The following is a 21863-nucleotide window of genomic DNA, read 5'->3' on the forward strand; positions in this document are numbered from 1 at the left end:
TTTTTACACTTTATTAATTGTATTAGTTACTTAACTCGCTGTGTTCCTACAGGCGGTCACTTACTTGATGCCCGGGTTCTATGCCTGGATGTGTGGCCTGGACAGAAGTCTTAGTCCCCTGCGGCATCCACCTGCGGACGGCGTCATCAGTGTGGCCTCGTCCAGTAACCCAGGTGAGTCATCAGTGTGGCCTCGTCCAGTGACCCAGGTGAGTCATCAGTGTGGCCTCGTCCAGTGACCCAGGTGAGTCATCAGTGTGGCCTCGTCCAGTGACCCAGGTGAGTCATCAGTGTGGCCTCGTCCAGTAACCCAGGTGAGTCATCAGTGTGGCCTCGTCCAAATGTTTACACTCCCCACTTACTGTACCATGTTCTACATATAGAACCTCATCTCATGCACCGGTTTGAATCAAAGCCCTATCGAACGTACTCAAGCTCTACTGTCTTTAACTATAAATGTTTACACTCCCCACTTACTGTAGAACATGGTACATGAGTATATAGTATATAGGGATGTTGCACTTGAGCACCACAGGTTTCCCAACGCAATTATTGTTATTATTATTTACAAGACTGGGCATTTATTTAAAAAACATACCCTAACCACATAACAGATATTTAAAAGGTAATTAACAGGCATGTTCTGCAACATATATCCACTCTTGAACAAACATGGTACAGTAAGTGGGGAGTGTAAACATTTATAGTAGACAGTAGAGCTTGAGTACGTTCGATATGGCTTTGATTCAAACCGGTGCATGAGATGAGGTTCTATATGTAGAACATGGTACAGTAAGTGGGGAGTGTAAACAGTGATTCAAACCCCGTCAATGTTTACAGTTTCAGACAGCTGGGCTGTGTTGTCACGCGAAATAACGTTATGAATAAAACGCGAAATAAGTAAGGGATAATGTATAGCTACGAGGTCATTGTCGCAAAATAATTGACCGACAGAGTTTAAAATACCTTGGCTAACTTACTAACAATATATCTAATTCATTTTACATCGACAAGACGAGATCAAATGCAGACGCAGTTCTGTTCTTGCTCCGCTGTCATCGTCACACACACTCCGCTGTCGTTATCGAGTAATGTCGGACCTCTGACGAGCGCTATTGACCAATCACAAGCAAGCATTTCGGCGAATGTGAAAACGCCATGTAATAACATTATATAACGTTATGTTATATAACGTTACAATGTACAGTTTCTGACAGCTGGGCTGTGTTGGTGAAATAACGTTATGAGTGAATCTGGTAGTTGTTTTGATAAATATGTTGTTTTGATAAATATGTATTCTACGGATTCGAACATAACATTACATTTCCGCGATTAGCCTCGCTTGGCGTGTGAGTGCCGTCAAGCGTGTATTAACCTGGGGGAGCCTCATGCGCATGCGCGGCAACAAGCACCTGGGGCGAGCCTCATGAGGGGGTAAACGAGCGTAGAGCGCTGGTATTCACGAAGGAGAGCGCTGGCCAACGCTGGCCAATCAGAGAAACGCGGAAGGACATGTTGGTTGCCCAAAGTATTCACGCGACCAGGAAGGGGAGGGGGGAATTGGCATAATGACTAAATTGGGATGGGAGAAAAACACAGAAAAACAGGAGGAGAAAAAGTGGATAAAAAAAAGAACCCCTGATCTAACGCAGCATGGTCTCTCTGCTCCCCCAGACCCGTCCTCGCTGGTGGCCGGGGACATGGCCACTGTGCAGCAGGCCACCCAGGGATCGCACTCCTCCGCCCGGGGAAAGATCTTCACCGGGACCGGCACCAGGCTGGAGAAGCACGGCAGCGCGCCCTCCACCCTGCACCCGCCCGCCGTCTCCTCCACCCCCATGGTCACGTGAGTAACGGCTAGGGACGCACCCATATGAACATTTGCGGCCGATACCTATACCGATTGTTCAAATAACACAATCGACCGATACCGATATTTGTGCCCTGACAATTATTTAATAATATATATATTTTGTATGCGTCTATTCATTCCAATGGGGTTTTTCTTCACAGTTGCAGATAAAGATTAGGCTACACTAATATTATAGTATTATACTATTATAGTATATGACTCATCATAAAAAATTATTGGACACGGTTGTAGCCAATGAGTGTGGCTTCAGGGATCTAGGTGAAAAGTCACGAGCGAAAACAGGAAGATAAAAAACCGCTGAATGCATTGAAGTCAATGAGGTTTAATGGAGAGCTTCCCCCCCCCCCCCTACAGTTTACCAAAATTGCTCCTAATCGCTAATTTTTTTACGGAGTTTTATGAAATTTGGTCATGTACTACATAAGACTTCAGGCTATGGACCCAGGGTTTATTCCAGCTCATACCATTTTTATTTTACTATATTTGGATATTGCAACTACTACAGAAAAACGTGAGTAACACGTTTTTCTACAGCTCAAGTTCAGACCTATGTTACTCTATTTCATTAGCACTAAAAGTGATCTTTCTTTATTGTATCGGAAACTTCAGAATGTTATCTTTCAAAAGATTAGACGGGCCCCACTCTATAAGGCCAGCTTATCATAATAAGGTTTCATTGTGCGTGAGGCTGTTTGTAGAGCTAAATCTATACTTTATATTATTGCTATCTGTCCATTCTCATTGTCAATTGGCACTATAAACCGTCCCTTCAATATGCCTTAAATAAAAAAGAAATTCATCAATACGTTCCCATTTTATAGGGTCTTGAATATGAACGTTATAGCAGAATGTTCTGGGGTATTTCCTGGAACGCGAGTTACAAGGCGCTAAGCTAATAACGTTAAATCGAATGGCGTTTCGGCTATAGACAAGCTAGAGATAAAACTCAAAATGCATATTGTCGGTATCATGGTCCACCATGAATGCATGAAAGGGGGGGGGCGGGGGATGTCGTTTCTGATTATTGATTACCAATAACGGCATTAGCCTCAGTAGCCTAATTCGCTGATCGGGTGGATGGTTTGAGAGCAAGGCCCGATTGGGCTGTAATTGATGTCAAATAGCTCTTACCTGTGACCGATTGGACTGCAAAAAGGATTTCCCAGTTATCGATCGCCATCTGGTAGATCCATATGTCCATTGGCTGATGCTATATTCCTTTACCTTCCTTGCATACTGAATTCAGCGTCCCAAAAACTATTTCAGGCGATCGGCTACATGCATAGCTTTAGGCTAACAGAAAAATCCATTCATAATTATTATTTTTTTTAAACACCGGTCTGTAACAGGGAACACTGCATTATAGAGACAGCGCCCCTATGAGGATCTGGCCGGTAATGCACTTTTCCGAATTCCAAGAGTAGGGTAAATCTGCAGTGCCGCTCGGTGACCGGGCGTTGTATGAGGAGTACCGCCCACAACGGAATATACAAATATTTTTGAGAGCGATAGGCCGATAGCCAATTGCCACCCTCGCCCGGTCTTCGGTCTTCAAATACTCTGTTGAATTAATTGATCCTAGGGAGAATGATGAACGTGACTTAATGGGACGTTAAACTGTCCCCCCGTCATTGTGTCCATACAGGGTCATCGACGACACCGCGGAGCTCATGGCCCTCACGGCTGGAGACATGATGGACGACACCACAGAGCTGATGGAGGCCGCAGCACAGGTGGCCTCGTGCAACAGCCAGCTAAACGGGGTCGACAACACCACCCAGGCCCTGCTGCGGACCTTCACCTTGGTGGAGCCCCCAGAGGGAGACACCCTGCTCCTCGCTACGCCTCCCCCACAACGCAGCCCACACCAGACGCCCCACAACGGGGATAAGAGAGATAGTCACCTCCTCATTGAAGCTGTGGGAGGTACGAGTAATCCTTTTTTAGAGGGGGGCCATAGGAATATTATGACCTCAGTATGACACACAACACAATATGCACAATCATTCAATTTTGGCATTGACTGAAAAGGTACAGGCTGAAGCATAATGCATTTATATGCCTGTCCTTTATTCTTATCAAATGAAGCCTCCAAATAAACAACAACAAAGAAACAAAATAAATATTATTCAACATCTGTAACCCTCAAAAATTGTTCCACAAGTTCACTACTACAGGTACTATCGTTACACCTCTAGTATTTTTTGTACTCAAAAGAACATTATAGGGGCACCCTATGCGGTCGACCCGGGTTTGCCTCGCCTCCCGGACGGATTTATCGCATGTCCTCAACCCCACCTCTTCTCCCTCTCCTCTGTCGGTCATGTCCTCCCCCACATCTCCTCCCGTTCTCCCTCTCCTCTGTCGGTCATGTCCTCCCCACATCTCCTCCCGTTCTCCCTCTCCTCTGTCGGTCATGTCCTCCCCCACATCTCCTCCCGTTCTCCCTCTCCTCTGTCGGTCATGTACTCCCCTACATCCTCTCCCGTTCTCCCTCTCCTCTGTCGGTCATGTCCTCCCCCACATCTCCTCCCGTTCTCCCTCTCCTCTGTCGGTCATGTCCTCCCCACATCTCCTCCCGTTCTCCCTCTCCTCTGTCGGTCTTGTCCTCCCCCACATCTCCTCCCGTTCTCCCTCTCCTCTGTCGGTCATGTCCTCCCCACATCTCCTCCTGTTCTCCCTCTCCTCTGTCGGTCATGTCCTCCCCCACATCTTCTCCCGTTCTCCCTCTCCTCTGTCGGTCATGTCCTCCCCACATCTCCTCCCGTTCTCCCTCTCCTCTGTCGGTCATGTCCTCCCCACATCTCCTCCTGTTCTCCCTCTCCTCTGTCGCTCATGTCCTCCCCCACATCTTCTCCCGTTCTCCCTCTCCTCTGTCAGTCATGTCCTCCCCCACATCTTCTCCTGCTCTCCCTCTACTCTGTCGGTCATGTCCTCCCCCACATCTTCTCCTGTTCTCCCTCTCCTCTGTCGCTCATGTCCTCCCCCACTTCTCCTCCCGTTCTCCCTCTCCTCTGTCGGTCATGTCCTCCCCCACTTCTTCTCCTGTTCTCCCTCTCCTCTGTCGGTCATGTCCTCCCCCACATCTCCTCCCGTTCTCTCTCTCCTCTGTCGCTCATGTCCTCCCCCACATCTTCTCCCGTTCTCCCTCTCCTCTGTCGGTCTTGTCCTCCCCCACATCTTCTCCCGTTCTCCCTCTCCTCTGTCGGTCATGTCCTCCCCCACATCTTCTCCCGTTCTCCCTCTCCTCTGTCAGTCATGTCCTCCCCCACATCTTCTCCCGTTCTCCCTCCCTCTCCTCTGTCGGTCTTGTCCTCCCCCACATCTTCTCCCGTTCTCCCTCTCCTCTGTCGGTCATGTCCTCCCCCACTTCTCCTCCCGTTCTCCCTCTCCTCTGTCGGTCATGTCCTCCCCCACTTCTTCTCCTGTTCTCCCTCTCCTCTGTCGGTCATGTCCTCCCCCACATCTTCTCCCGTTCTCCCTCTCCTCTGTCGGTCATGTCCTCCCCCACATCTTCTCCTGTTCTCCCTCTCCTCTGTCGGTCATGTCCTCCCCCACTTCTCCTCCCGTTCTCCCTCTCCTCTGTCGGTCATGTCCTCCCCCACTTCTTCTCCTGTTCTCCCTCTCCTCTGTCGGTCATGTCCTCCCCCACATCTTCTCCCGTTCTCCCTGTCCTCTGTCGGTCCTGTCCTCCCCCACATCCTCTCCCGTTCTCCCTCTCCTCTGTCGGTCATGTCCTCCCCCACATCTCCTGTTCTCCCTCTCCTCTGTCGGTCATGTCCTCCCCCACATCCTCTCCCGTTCTCCCTCTCCTCTGTCGGTCATGTCCTCCCCACATCTCCTGTTCTCCCTCTCCTCTGTCGGTCATGTCCTCCCCACATCTCCTCCCGTTCTCCCTCTCCTCTGTCGGTCTTGTCCTCCCCCACATCTTCTCTCGTTCTCCCTCTCCTCTGTCGGTCATGTCCTCCCCCACATCTTCTCCCGTTCTCCCTCTCCTCTGTCGGTCCTGTCCTCCCCCACATCTCCTCCCGTTCTCCCTCTCCTCTGTCGCTCATGTCCTCCCCCACATCTTCTCCCGTTCTCCCTCTCCTCTGTCGGTCATGTCCTCCCCCACATCTTCTCCCGCTCTCCCTCTCCTCTGTCGGTCATGTCCTCCCCACATCTTCTCCCGTTCTCCCTCTCCTCTGTCGCTCATGTCCTCCCCACATCTTCTCCCGTTCTCCCTCTCCTCTGTCGGTCATGTCCTCCCCACATCTTCTCCCGTTCTCCCTCTCCTCTGTCGCTCATGTCCTCCCCCACATCTTCTCCCGTTCTCCCTCTCCTCTGTCGCTCATGTCCTCCCCCACATCTTCTCCCGTTCTCCCTCTCCTCTGTCGCTCATGTCCTCCCCACATCTTCTCCCGTTCTCCCTGTCCTCTGTCGCTTATGTCCTCCCCCACATCTTCTCCCGTTCTCCCTCTCCTCTGTCGGTCCTGTCCTCCCCCACATCTTCTCCCGTTCTCCCTGTCCTCTGTCGGTCCTGTGATCATAATAAGCTGTAAAAATGCAAAAAATAGAAAAAAACATTATATTTATGAAATAGACTGGAGCATTTCTTCCCTCTTGACTGTTTATCTATTCCTCCTCCTCACCCAGACACTCCCACCCAGGACGAGCGTGACGTAGCCAGGCCCGGCGGCGACTCCACTGGTCCAGGCAAGGACCACCAGCAGTCGGACTTCTCAGTCCTCCATGACTCCAGCTTTGAGGTCATCTCCATAGAGAGCAGGTGAGATGAGAGGAGAGGAGAGGAGAGCAAGTTAATTTATGTCACAGTAGGAAAAACTGTAGAAAAATTAAGTTTCCTTATAATTAAATCGGATAGACCCTTTTGCGGTTTGTAAATAATGATGCCGTTTTTGAGATATGCACCCAATTTTATATGATGCCACACGACCGTTCCGTGCTTTGATCCAAAAATGTCTCTGGAGTCTCTCTCTGCCCACAAGTTGTGTGCGGTTTGGTTTTCCGGGAAGCAAACTTTTGCCTACAAGGTTGTTTATTTCAATGATGAAATGAGTTGTGATGCACTCCTCGACAACCCCCCCCCCCCAGGAAACCGCACTTGATCCGTGAACACAGTTTTACCACTAATGCCGGGCAATTCGCCATAGATATGGATCATTTAGGGCTGCACGATTAATCGAGAAAAGAATCGTGATCTCGATTCATAGACCTATGCAATCTCATTTCAAAATTATGATTTATTTTATAATTTTTTTTTATATATTTTTTTTAACTAAATGATGACGATTCTGACTTGAGTTATTTTGTATGTTACAAGAGACTTTTAAGTTTAAGTCAAGCACTTTGATATACCGGTATGTTATGTTTAAGTCGAGCACTTTGATACGTTATGTTGTCTGTATTAAGAGAGTGCAATAAATGAATCGTGTGAGAGAATCATGATCTCAATTCTTAGACAGAAAAATCGTGATTCACATATTAGCAAGAATCGTGCAGCAGCCTTAATTTTTTCTTTTCTTTTTCTAATCATATGGATTGACCGGTCCCCCCCCCCTCCCCTCCTCCTCCTCAGGTCTTCCTCTGGCTTCTGTGACGGCGGTTCCGGTGGTGCGGGCCGCGCCGCGGGGGACTCCGTCAGCTGCTTCATGGACCTGGACGCTAACGGAGACATGGTGACCCGGGCCATGGCCGACCTGGACCTGAGCGGCGGCAGCAGCGTGGCGCTCCCCGGCGCCGGCGGCACCACGGACGTCAACGCCAACGAACTCTCCTCCCTCATCTCCTGCGACACGGCCGAGCTCCTGCGCACGCCGTCCCCCTTCGTGGTGGAGTCCGACCCGGAGGAGGAGGAGGGGGGCGAGCCCGTGGGTCACGCCGCCCCCGCCGCGGTGGAGGAGGAGGAGGAGAGCGGTCCGTCGTCCGGGCGCGAGGAGAGGGGGGGCAAGGAGGAGCAGGGAGACTGGAGTCAGTGGGGAGGCTTCTCCACGATACACACCGGTCGGAGCCGCGAGTGCAGCAGGGCGCAGATGAACGGCGGGGACCAGGACCAGGACCAGGACCAGGACCAGCAGGACGTCCCCGCCACGTCCACCCCGAAGAAGACGCAGCAGCAGCAGGCTCACGGACACGCGCGCCCCTCGGCCGCCAAGCGCATCGTGGAGGGGAGGTACGAGGGCAACGCCTACCACAGAGACGGCACCAGGATAGGTGAGCTAACCTCAGCACGTGGCGGACCTCTCGGGCCTGTGGTTCTCTGTTTATGTTACTGTGTTTATACGTCGATACGACGAGTCGTTTATACCAGTGGTTCTAATCTCAACTGGTCTCGCCTCGGGACCCAACACTTTCCTTAGTCATTAAGTCGCGACCCAAATTTTTTAACCGCTATGATTTATAAAAATATATACAATTGCAGTAATACACAATCTTTCATGCACTGTTAAAAACATGAAATAAACACAAAAGTGCAACAAAAGTGCAACTAGGGCTAAAAACCCAATGATATAAAATAATAATAAATAATTATGCTTCCTAGCAGACAGACCAACAGTACGTTTGGGGGAACTAATGGGATAACTGGGGTTGCAACAAAAGTGCAACTAGAGCTAAAAACACAATGAAATAAAATAATAATAATAAATAATATATCCTTCTTAGTAGACTTCTTAGCTTAACATCCCAGGGAACTAATGGGATAACTGGGGATGTTGTTTGGTCCTGACAAGAGTCTCAAAGTCTGGGGTGATGGTAGACAAAGCAACTCTGAGGTCATGCTCACTGTCCAATCTGTTCCTCTGCTTTGTCTTCAGCTGGACCAGAGCTGAGAAGCCACTTTCACAAAGATAGGTAGTGCAAAAAAAATGATTTAAATTTTTTTTATACACACATCCCACCAGTTGAGAAACACTGGTTCATACGACTCTACGACAAGCTAGTCAAGATGAGAAGCACGTTCAGCCACAGACTCATACCCCCCCGACACTCAACTAACCGCCTCGGACAGTCCTTCATACCAGCGGCCATCAGGCTCCACAACAGGGGGCAGCGACTAGCAGCCTCCAGGCTCCACAACAGGGGGCAGCGACTAGCGGCCTCCAGGCTCCACAACAGTGGGCAGCGACTAGCGGCCTCCAGGCTCCACCACAGGGGGCAGCGACTAGCGGCCTCCAGGCTCCACAACAGGGGGCAGGGACTAGCAGCCTCCAGGCTCCACAACAGTGGGCAGCGACTAGCAGCCTCCAGGCTCCACAACAGTGGGCAGCGACTAGCAGCCTCCAGGCTCCACAACAGGGGGCAGCGACTAGCGGCCTCCAGGCTCCACAACAGGGGGCAGCGACTAGCAGCCTCCAGGCTCCACAACAGGGGGCAGCGACTAGCGGCCTCCAGGCTCCACAACAGGGGGCAGCGACTAGCGGCCTCCAGGCTCCACAACAGGGGGCAGCGACTAGCGGCCTCCAGGCTCCACAACAGGGGGCAGCGACTAGCGGCCTCCAGGCTCCACAACAGGGGGCAGCGACTAGCGGCCTCCAGGCTCCACAACAGGGGGCAGCGACTAGCGGCCTCCAGGCTCCACAACAGGGGGCAGCGACTAGCGGCCTCCAGGCTCCACAACAGGGGGCAGCGACTAGCGGCCTCCAGGCTCCACAACAGGGGGCAGCGACTAGCGGCCTCCAGGCTCCACAACAGGGGGCAGCGACTAGCGGCCTCCAGGCTCCACAACAGGGGGCAGCGACTAGCGGCCTCCAGGCTCCACAACAGGGGGCAGCGACTAGCGGCCTCCAGGCTCCACAACAGGGGGCAGCGACTAGCGGCCTCCAGGCTCCACAACAGGGGGCAGCGACTAGCAGCCTCCAGGCTCCACAACAGGGGGCAGGGACTAGCAGCCTCCAGGCTCCACAACAGGGGGCAGCGACTAGCGGCCTCCAGGCTCCACAACAGGGGGCAGCGACTAGCGGCCTCCAGGCTCCACAACAGGGGGCAGCGACTGCTGCCAGACATCCAACTACAACTACTAGGGACCCAGTAGCCGACTAAAAGGACAATATATACTTACCTTATGCATCCCGCACCTTATGTGAATACTGTATACTTCATCAGAGCATATATTTAGCTTTTTATCATTTTTAGATTATATATATTAGATTTAGATTATTGGATTATTAGATTATATATTGTAACTATTTATTGTAGGGCAAATATAACTTGAGAGGGCATGCATACCCTCATCTTGCACCTTGTTGCCCATATCAGGGTTCCCACAGTACCTGGAAAACATGGATTAAATGTTTTCATTTTCCAGGTATGGAAAAGTCATGGAAACTGAGCAAAAGTGAACACTTACATGGAAATAGAAACGGTTGTCCTGGAAACTTGTATTGGATAATGTGTAAAATAGTAATAAAATGAAACTATTGAGCACAAAATTAAGATGAGTTTATAAAAACCCTTTACATAAAAAAAGTTTATAAAAACCCTTTACTCGCCAAGGCACTCGCCACCAACGCAGGATATACTGGTATCGAGCCCAGCTCTCTGCGTTGCTTCCGGCTTGGCCGGCCGTCGTACTAACACAATTGACAGTGTTGGAGGGTGGGAAAGCCGGTGGGTCCTGGTCGTTGTAAACAGCGACTCCTACAGTTCGGTCAGGGCGCCTGCTCAGCGAGGATAGGATCTAAGGGGGGTAGTGTGATCCTTCCACACGTTACACCCTCTCAGTGAGAGTCCGCGCTGCCAAGTGAAAAGAAGCGGTTGATTGGCTACACATGTGTCGGAGGAAGCATGTGGTAGCCTCCACTCTCCCAGACCGACTGTGGGGGGTAAGTGCGCAGCGACCAGGAAGGGGATTGAGAATTGGCATAACGACTAACATTGGGATGGGAGAAAAACGGAGGAAAAAGGAGGGGGGAAAAGATTAATAAAATAATAATAATACTTTACATGTGAACAGCTTTTACTGTAGATAGAAATGGATGATCCAATGTTGTAGAGCATGCTCTTGGCATCCTATATGGTATGTTGGAATTTGATGCAGGCAACTTGGTGATATGGACTTTAAAAGTATGGTTTCGGATTGGTGGACTTCAGGAATAATAACGTTACTCGCAATCTCAATAGAAGGGTCAAATACATGCATTTCCCAGCCAACACGGGAGCCTTGACATCTACAGTGAAACTTCTTATGCAAGTTTATCCTCAAATGTAAGTACTGTAGCTGTGTTTTAACTGTGTGGTAAACCTGGGTTTATCAACGTTAGTTAGTAAGCAGTGCAATCTTGCTAACTAGCTAGCAACTTGAGTTTGAGTTTGTTTTGAATTTGGATTTTGTTAATGATGCAAGCACATGGAGTGCAATCTTGCTAGCCAACATTCAGTTTGCAACTTTGCTAACTAACTAGTTACTATCTAGTGTTGGCTAGCTTGCATTGCTAGCTAACTACCAATACATTTTCACATTAGGCTGTGACATTACTTCTATACTAGTTGACATGAAGTAACATTCATTCTTATATCTACTTTTAGCTATTTTGTGATTTTTCGTTTTTTTTCTTAAAAAAGATTATACTACTAAATAGGAACATTTGGGGTGAGAAATTAAAAAAAAATCATTGATCATGCCTAGACTGATTCTATACATCTATACTGTTAAGCTAAGCTTACTAGTGGGGTTGCTGTACTGAAGAACCACAGGGGAACCAGCCTTGTGTTTTCCCTTTTAGGTTCATTAGTTTGATTTACAAAAGAGTAAGAGTAGGCATACTACCCCTTCTACGTAAGACTCGTAATCTAAAAAGACTAATAATAAAGGAAAGGGGGAGGAGGAAGAGAAGAGGGGTGAAGATGAAAGAGGAGGAGAGCGTAGAGGATGACAGAGGAAAAGGGAGAAGAGTGGAGAGGAGTTGAGAAGAGTAGGAAGAGAAGACTGGAGCGGACAAGAGGGGAGGTGTGGAGAGAAGAGGACAGGATGAGATAGGAGAGGAGTGGAAGAGAGAACATATATCAATCCCAGTGCTCATGTGTTTCAAAGTTCCAGTTCAATAAATTGTTGTTCATCTACAGCTTGTTGCATTATTTCATGCATTGATATTATCAATAAGACATCATCTCTAAGCATTTACAATGTAAACTTGACTGGCACATCTTTTAAATCAACTAAGTAGTCAGGTGTCCTAGGGGGTTGTGTGTGTGAGGGGAGGGGGGCGCGGATGGGGGCGGAAAGCTTCAGGGGCCTATAGATCATCACTTAATATGGTACCTGGAAAATCAGGAGGTAGCATGGGAAAAATGTTCAAGGCAAGCGTGGCAACCCTGTGTATGCACATGTCGAGAGTTAATTATATTGTTTACACTGCTTTTTTACTACCTGTACCCCCCCTCCCCCATGCTGCTATGATGCCTGAATTTCCCCACGGGGATCAATAAAGGAATATCTTATCTCATGTTACAGTCCCTCTTCTCTGCCACCCTCTGCTTCTTCCAGACGTGCAGTGCGACGTACACAAGGCGGTCCTCCCAGGTGGGGGCACCGTGTTCTGTGTGTGGATGAGCAGGCCTGGCCAGCAGGGGTCACTGTTGCAGACCGACCGGACCTCACAGCATGACACGTCGCTAGCCAGTCTGGGAGAGGTCGGTTAGTTAGCAGTCAGGACATTTACATAATGCTGAAGTTAAGAAGTGCATATTTCTAATCATGAAAATAGCGATGCCCCGATCACGTTTTTTGCCACCGATATTGATTTTGGTTTTATTACTTGTTACTCTTACTGTCATGCACTTGTCCTAATAAACTAACCTACACTGTAGCACCAACATTGTAACCAACATTGTTGCTCAGCTGATAGAGTTGTGCCCTTCCTGATGACTTGTCGTACAGAACTTATAAGTCGCTTTGGATAAAAGAGTCGGCTAAATGTAAATGTAAATACCCATTGTTCAATTAATCAACTGTATGCCTCACTGTGTGGAAGAGACTGGGATCATTATTTTGTGCAAGGCAGCATCAGGCTTGACTTAAAACATTACTTTCCTAACTTAGTGAAACTAAATGTAACAAATTAACACATAGATATAAATGTACTGAATTGTTATTTCTTATTTTATTTATTATATATAAAAATAAACATTTTTATTTTTTGTTATCGATACCCGATCTAGCTATTTCAGTGAATATCGGCCGATGCTGATCGCTGGCCGATCGATCGGGGCATCCCTAGAAAATATATAATGCGTTGTTTCTTTCTAATGGTTTGCTCTACGCTTGTGTCTCGTCTGGCGACCAGGTGATGGGCGAGGCCAGCCACGGGGACGCCCTCCGCTCCACCATGGACCTGGAGCACGGGCGAGCCTGCGACGGACAGTTCGAGGAGGAATACCGCCCCCTGCAGGCCATGGGCAAAGGTGCCTTCGGCTTCGTCTGGAAGGCGCTGAGACGCAGTGATGAGCAAGAGGTCCTTTTTTTCTTTTCTTTTTTCTTCTTTTTTCTTCATTTTTCATGAATGATTTCTTTTCTATTGCTAAAATATTGGTATGTAACATGATATATATATTTATTTTTCTTTTTTTTTTGGACGAGACGATGCAAAATTATTGAACACTGTGTGGAGTGTAAAAATTGACGGATTTAGCCACGAGGTTAATTTCCATCCGTTGTCCCCAAACATAAAAACAGGACTCATAGAAACGGTAAGAAATGTACAAATATATAAAAACGGGACACGTAAAACAAATACATAACGGCAATACACAGAAATACTAGTGGCTAGAGATATGTCACATGTGGTCACATGACTGGTTGGTCTTCAGCCCAAGGGTGGGGCTTTCCCTGATGGACACGGGGAGACTGTTCCACGTTTGACTGCCTTTCATGGACGGGACGTTTTGGCCAAACGTGGCCAGTCTACGTTGGACCATGCGGTCACCTCTGGTGTCTGACCTGGTGCAGAGTCCAGTGTTTAATTTTTTTTTTGCAATGATTTAGATTATATTCAAGATTAGATGAAAATGCATTGTCATCATGCAGCACAAGTACAGTACAACAGAGATAAGTTTGGCATCCAACCAGAGTGACTATGTAGCAGTAACGTGAAATATACAGTGTACAGGTGATTAAACTGGGTACAAACTGTAGTCTTTATGAATCTTTGCATTCAATACTAGGTGATTTCATTAGCTGATTAGATGCAAATGTATTGTCATCATACAGCACAGGTACAGTACAACGAAAATAGGTTTTGACTGTTGACTTTGATTGCAAATGTAACGGTAACATGCAATAATCTACAATGTACGGCAGATTAAACTGGGTATAAAATATATAAATGAGTACTACTGAGTAATGGTGCTAATCAGATGTATGTACAGAGTTGTGGTATTAATATGTACAGTGCTGTGTATTAATATGTACAATGCTGTGTATTAATATGTACAGTGCTGTGTATTAATATGTACAGTGCTGTGTATTAATATGTACAGTGCTGTGTATTAATATGTACAGTGCTGTGTATTAATGTGTACAGTGCTGTCTGTGTATTAATATGTACAGTGCTGTGTATTAATGTGTACAGTGCTGTCTGTGTATTAATATGTACAGTGCTGTGTATTAATATGTACAGTGCTGTGTATTAATATGTACAGTGCTGTGTATTAATATGTACAGTGCTGTGTATTAATGTGTACAATGCTGTGTATTAATATGTACAGTGCTGTCTGTGTATTAATATGTACAGTGCTGTGTATTAATATGTACAATGCTGTGTATTAATATGTACAGTGATGTGTATTAATATGTACAGTGATGTGTATTCATATGTACAGTGCTGTGTATTAATATGTGCTGTGTATTAATATGTACAGTGCTGTGTATTAATATGTACAGTGCTGTGTATTAATATGTACAGTGATGTGTATTAATATGTACAGTGATGTGTATTCATATGTACAGTGCTGTGTATTAATATGTGCTGTGTATTAATATGTACAATGCTGTGTATTAATATGTACAATGCTGTGTATTAATATGTACAGTGCTGTGTATTAATATGTACAGTGCTGTGTAAGGCTGAGACAATATGCCATTTGGAAGAATCGATAAATCGGGACCAAATTATCGATAAATATCTATATTTGTATTAGTATAGAAAAGATATATATTTTTTTTATTATTATTTAAACAACAAATGTATGTTTATTTTGCAGCAATTCTCTGTCGTTGCCGCCATCTTTAGTGTTACAGATTTCCCCGTTCAAAACGACCACAGTGATGCTTCTCATGTTACAGTCTGGTCTCTGGATGTGATGGAGGAGTGCTGCATGTTGAACGCACCGTGCAGAGTTGCAATTCAACTGAATTTACATGAAATGGGGATGTTTTAACTAAAACATGCCACAAGACCTAGTATTTTAGTATAGTATAAAGTATTTAAAAAAAAAACATGCAAAAAAAATCGATAAGTGATGCCACTTACCGATTTCACACAGTTATTGATAAATCGTTAACAAGTGGTCTCAGCCTCAGTGCTGTGTATTAATATGTACAGTGCTGTGTCCCGTTGTCTCTTGTTTCACCACCAGGTGGTGGTAAAGTTCATCCGGAAGTCGAGGATAGTGGGCGAGTGCTGGGTGGACGACCCCATGCTGGGGCGGGTCAGCCAGGAGATCGCCATCCTGACCAGAATACAGCACCACAACATAGTGCGGGTAGGAAGAGCTCCCACCGTGTCTTATTAACCGTCTGTAGTGTGATAGTAAAGGGTTAACCTTCTGTGGTGTGGCAGTGAAAGGGTTAACCTTCTGTATTGTCGCAGTGAAAGTGTTAACCGTTTGGTAGTGCGTCAGTGAAAGGGTTAAATGGAAGGTACTTGACTCTCTCACATTATACTATTGTGTATGCGTATTACCAGGGGTGCAAAAAGTACCCAGAAATTATACTTAAGTGAAAGTATGGGTACCGTCTCAAAATTGCACTCAAGTAAAAGTCAGAGTAGCGGCTGAGTGGCGCAGTGTGCAAGGCGCTCGCCTCTAACTAGGGCCGGCCGTCATACTAACACAATTGGCAGTGTTAGAGGGTGGGAAAGCCGGTGGGTGGGGATTAGACGTTGTGGACAGCAACTCCTACAGGTCGGTTGGGTGACACCGGTGCGGCGGAAACGGGAAGTAGCAGGGGGCAGCGTGAGCCTTCCACGCGTTACTCCTCGCCACTGAGAGTTCGAGCTGCTGCGGTGAAAAGATGCGACAGGCTGCCTCCTCGTGTACCGGAGGGGACACGTGATGCAAGGCTTCTATCTTCACTACAGCCGACCAGTGGGAGGCATAGTCTAGCAACGTTCAAGACAGGGGAGGGAAGAATTGGATAATACAAAATTGGGATGGGAGAAAAATAGAAAATGGGGAGAATAGGTGGATAAAAAAAAAGTTAAAGTCAGAGTATCTGGCTAAAACACACTTGAGTAAAAGTTAAAAAGTACTAAAGTATGAATAGAATAGAATAGAAATACTTTTATTATCCCGTGGGAAATTTGACACTGCAAATCGCTCAACATTTAAACATTTAGACAGGACAGGTCACGAATTAGAATAATAACACAACCGTCTATTCTTCTGATAGCAGGTGTTTAATCAAAGATCCCCGCTTTCTAGTCTTGCACAAGGACCAATCAGCACGGTATTTTCCATTGATGGGGATTTGATTGGCTGTTTTTAAATAAAGTGCGGCCGCAGGATTAATAACGTTAACGTTAGTTCGGCCAGAGAAACAAATATACTAATTAAAATGGTTGGACCTGCGAGATTTGTACTTTGTAGGTCTGCATTTTATTTAAAAAAAAATGTATTACCTTTTTCCGTTTTTCTCCCATCCCAATGTTAGTCGTTATGCCAATTCCCAATCCCCTTCCTGGTCGTTGCGCACTCTACCCCCTACCGTCGGTCTGGGAGGGCGGAGACTATCACATGCTTCCTCCGACACATGTGTAGCCAGCCCACCGCTTCTTTTCACCTGGCAGCGCGGACTCTCACTGGGGGAGTGTAACGTGTGGAAGATCACACTACCTCCCCCAGATTCTTCCCTCGCTGTGCAGGCGCCCCGACCGAACTGTAGGAGTCGCTGTTTACAACGACCAGGACCCACCCCACCGGCTTTCCCACCCTCTAACACTGCCAATTGTGTCAGTATGGACGGTCGGCCAAGCCGGAGGCACCACAGCTGGATTAGATCCCACTGTCTCTGCGGTGGTAGACAGACGCTTAGTCCGCTGCGCTACCCGGCCGCACCTTAGGTCTGCATTTTAAATGTAAGGAGTAAAAAGTATGTATTTCTTCTCTGAAATGTAATTGAGTAAAAAATACAAGTATACAAACCTAATAATACTCGAGTAAAGTACAAATCCCCAACAACAGTACTTAAGTATTGTAACAAAGTAATTTACACCCCTGCGTATTACCCAGCTGTCGGGAGATGAAATAATATAAAAGGTGCGACAGTGGCTCAGGGAGGTAGAGCGGTCGTTTGGTAGTCGCAGGGTTCCCGGTTCGATTCCCGCTCCTCCCAGGCAGCGTGTCGGATGTGTCCTTGAGCGAGACACTTAAAAACCCCTAATTGGTCCCGACGTGCAGGTTGGCACCTCGCACGGTGTGTGTGAGTGAATGTGAGGAACAAAAAATTGTAAAGCGCTTTTGGATAAAAAGCACTAATATAAAATGGCGCCATTTTACCATTTTATTCACCAGGTGCTGGAGGTGTTTGAGAACGCTAGCTACTTCCAGATGGTGATGGAGAAACACGGGGACGGGGTCGACCTCTTCGACTTCATCGACATGCAGCCCAGGCTGGACGAGGCGCTGGCCAGTTACATCTACAGACAGGTGAGAAGATTCCAAAACAGTCTCCACATTCGATTTTCATGTCTGAGTCGAATTCTTTATGTAATTTTTTTAAATAATTTTTTGTATTCAAATTTATATTTTTTTATTTAAGTGAAGCAAACCATTCTTATTTAATTCCTTTTTATATTTAGAGGCGGCCTAATTTCCATAGCCTAATTGATCTAAAAGATGCACATGCTACTGTTTCTGTTTGTTTATTAAAACCGGTCGATAGGCCAATGCAATGCTGTTATTATTATAGGCTACGATGGTGTCATTTTGATTTATTGTCGGTCAGCTGAGCGAATCAATGTTCTGAAGGATTATCTGAAGTGCCTATTTAGGTATGTGCAATACCCTTTGATTTTAATGATCCATTTAAAAAGAATAACTAAATTTAACTGAAGCTGAACATTTTAACTGAATTTAAACAAACTGAAAATAACAATATATTTTTAATATAATTTATTCTTTATTTTCTTTATTGAATTTTTACATCTTTAACCCGTGGTGAAGAAAGGCAGTGAGCGGCAGATATGAACAGTGAAGAAAGTAGTGGTGGGGGAAAATATCGTATAGTTTTTGTATAAGGAAGTTGCATTATTCATTTCAATACCTGTAATAGTACAGTAGTCCACACACACGTGTGCATTCAGTTAAGTTGGAATATGACTGTAATACAAACAGTTCAGTTTGTCAGGTACATGCAACACAGATTACAGGGTTGACATCTGTCTGCTTGAGAAAATACCATGTTCTGCAATAAAAATGATTGAAGTGAGACGAACAGACTGAACTTTATTTTATTAGATAAAACATGTTGACAAAGTTTTACTTTGCAGTTGAAAAAAGGTAATAAATCGCAATATATCGCAATATATATATATTTTTTTTTAATTATCTTTTTCCTCCTCCTTTTTTCCGTTTTTCTCCCATCCCAATGTTAGTCGTTATGCCAATTCCCAATCCCCTTCCTGGTCGTTGCGCACTCTACCCCCTACCGTCGGTCTGGGAGGGCGGAGACTATCACATGCTTCCTCCGACACGTGTACCCAGCCCACCGCTTCTTTTCACCTGGCAGTGCGGACTCTCACTGGGGGAGTGTAACGTGTGGAAGGTCACACTACCTCCCTCCAGATCCTTCCCTCACTGTGCAGGCGCCCCGACCGAACTGTAGGAGTCGCTGTTTACAACGACCAGGACCCACCCTCGCCGGCTTCCCACCCGCTAACACTGCCAACCGTGTCAGTATGGACGGTCGGCCAAGCCGGAGGCACCACAGCTGGATTCGATCCCACTGTCTCTGTGGTGGTAGACAGGCGCTTAGTCCGCTGCACTACCCGGCCGCCCTTAATATATCGCAATATTAATATCGCAATACTCAGCATATCGCAATATATTTTTTATTGCAATACTATCGTAGCGTGACTTTTATGGTGATGATATCGTATCGTGAGGCCTCTGGTGATTCCCACCCCTAGAAGAGAGGCGGTGAGCGGCAGATATGAACAGGGAAGAGAGGCAGTGAGCGCTATGGCTGTTTCCCCGAAGCCTGTTTTTGGGCTTCGAACTTCGTCAGGGTTTTTCGAACGGACGTTCGAACCTTCGTTTTTAATTAAAAAAGAAAAAATGTAAAGAAATTTAAATAAAAAAAAACGTTTTTTTTTTTTTTTTTTTATATATAAATATCCTCAAACTAAATCCTCAATTTGAATAAAGTGATTCATCTGATTAAATTCGTTTTTTTTTTTAATTAAATCAACTTTCTTTATTAATGAATATAACTCATCAGTTTTAATACTATAATATTAGTGTAGCCTAATCTTTATCTGCAACTGTGAAGAAAACCCCCCATTGGTTTAAACAGAATTAATTAGACGCATAAAAAATATATATAATTTTATAAAAAAATAATCGAATGTTGATTTAGAATTCGAATGCCAACGTAACGTAACGAGCGTCTGGGCGTCTGGGCTCGGCTCTGTGAGCGGCAGATCTGAACCTGTGCCCACGTGTTTCCTCCAGCTGGTGGCGGCGGTGTTCTACCTGAGGAACAAGGGCGTCCTCCACCGCGACGTCAAGGACGAGAACGTCATCATCGACCGCTGCTTCCACATCCGCCTGATCGACTTCGGCTCCGCCGCCGTGCTGACGCCCGGCAAGCTGTTCTACATCTTCTGTGGCACGCTGGAGTACTGCTCCCCGGAGGTGCTGCAGGGGAACCCGTACGTACACACACGTACACACACACACGTACACACACACACATACACACGCAGTACACACACACACATACACACACACACATACACACACAAACGTACACACACATACACACACAAACGTACACACACATGAACACACACACACGCATGTTAATTCATTAGACCACGGGGTGCTACGAGTCCTTCACCTCTGACCTCTGGACCTGGCAGTAGCGATACCCCTGGTGATGGAGACACCATACGAGGGTCATCCTTCGGACTGAATTCAAATAAAATGTATCTGTAAGGCCAACACGTCAATGTCCCCGTGGGCCGGACACGTCTTCTACAAGTCAAGAAGAAACGTCACAATAAGTCTAGAACAAAACACACAAAAAACACGAAATCCAAAATAAAATGTAAAATAAATGAATGCAACACTCCCAGACGTACCCCACGCGAAGGTAAGGAAAAACTCACTAAAAACCTAGCGATATGAAAAATGCACCACAGGCAATGTGGAGGAGAGAAACCTTAGAAGGGCCGTTCAAGGGGGGATCTCCCTTCTTAGATGTCGGTGATAGTAGTGTTGCAGTAAAACAGGCTAAACAGTTTAAATACCGGTATGTACATGTAATGAAACACAAATTTGGGCGTTGAAAAAGTAGGGGGTTTCCCGACGTTCCACGGCGACCGTCGGTTGTGTGATAGTAAAGGGTTAACCTTCTGTCGTGTGGCAGTGAAAGGGTTAAAAGCATTCACAGTAGGAAGTGCCTCTTGTCACGTTTGTGTGTGTGGTTGTGTGTGTGTGTGTGTGTGTGTGTGGTTGTGTGTGTGTGTGTGTGGTTGTGGTTGTGTGTGTGTGTGTGTGTGTGTGTTGAACCCGTGTGCTCTGTCCGCTCTTCCCCTCCAAGTTTCAAGTTTTTTTATTAGTTGTCGTACAAAAATACACAATACTTTTATATGAAATGCTTTTTTTCTGTTATGCTCCTGACTCTGAGAGTGTATAAAAATAGATAAAGTATAAAATAGAAGTCAAAAGTATGTAAACAAAGTGTAAACATTAAGTGTTCAGTCAATATCTGCTCCTCTTCCTCTCCCTCTCTCCTGCAGCTACGAGGGCCCGGAGCTGGAGATGTGGTCCCTGGGCGTGTTCCTCTACACGCTGCTGTTCAGCGAGAATCCCTTCTGCGGCGTGGAGGAGATCCTGAGGGCCAAGCTGAGGCCCCCCTTCCCCCTGTCCCCAGGTAACTCCTCCCCCTGTCCCCAGGTAACTCCTCCCCATTCCCCCAGGTACCCCCCCCCCCCCCTGTCCCCAGGTTACTCCTCCCCATTCCCCCAGGTAACTCCTCCCCTTCCCCTGGTAACTCCTCCCCATTTCCCCTGTCCCCAGGTAACCCCCCCCCCCAGGTAACTCCCCCCCTGTCCCCAGGTAACTCCTCCCCCTGTCCCCAGGTAACTCCTCCCCCTGTCCCCAGGTACCCCCCCCCCTGTCCCCAGGTTACTCCTCCCCATTCCCCCAGGTAACTCCTCCCCTTCCCCTGGTAACTCCTCCCCATTTCCCCTGTCCCCAGGTAACCCCCCCCCCAGGTAACTCCCCCCCTGTCCCCAGGTGACTCCTCCCCCCTTCCCCCTGTCCCCAGGTAACTCCTCCCCCTGCCCCCAGGTAACCATTGAATGTTTTGTTCATCCATGATCAAATTGTTCTGAATCAAGAAATCTTTTTTTTTGTTTTAATTCAATCTGACGAGTCGCTGTCTCGTGCGCTCAAACTGCTTTTCCTCATCTCTTCACGTGTGATGCTCTAGCTGGCCAGCAGGCCAAGAAGATGCTTAAAATAACAGCATTTAGTGCGGCTGGGTAGCGCAGCGGACTAAGCGCCTACCTACCACCGCAGAGACAGTGGGATCGAATCCAGCTGTCAGC

General features: G+C 46.9%; 1 protein-coding gene across 1 annotated transcript in view; it reads left to right on the forward strand.

Moving 5' to 3' along the window:
* pask (PAS domain containing serine/threonine kinase) overlaps positions 1-21863 on the forward strand; it is a 56002-nt gene that overhangs the window by 20904 nt on the left and 13235 nt on the right. The window contains exons 9-19 of the mRNA XM_084332671.1: positions 53-173; positions 1674-1845; positions 3518-3798; positions 6508-6640; positions 7451-8085; positions 12356-12501; positions 13155-13322; positions 15445-15570; positions 17599-17733; positions 19759-19958; positions 21051-21184. Coding sequence (XP_084188797.1) covers positions 53-173; positions 1674-1845; positions 3518-3798; positions 6508-6640; positions 7451-8085; positions 12356-12501; positions 13155-13322; positions 15445-15570; positions 17599-17733; positions 19759-19958; positions 21051-21184 — 2251 coding nt within the window. The remainder of the gene's footprint in view (positions 1-52; positions 174-1673; positions 1846-3517; positions 3799-6507; positions 6641-7450; positions 8086-12355; positions 12502-13154; positions 13323-15444; positions 15571-17598; positions 17734-19758; positions 19959-21050; positions 21185-21863) is intronic.

This window comes from Notolepis coatsorum (genome assembly GCF_963971535.1).
Source record: "Notolepis coatsorum genome assembly, chromosome: 17".
Taxonomy (NCBI): Eukaryota; Metazoa; Chordata; class Actinopteri; order Aulopiformes; family Paralepididae; genus Notolepis; species Notolepis coatsorum.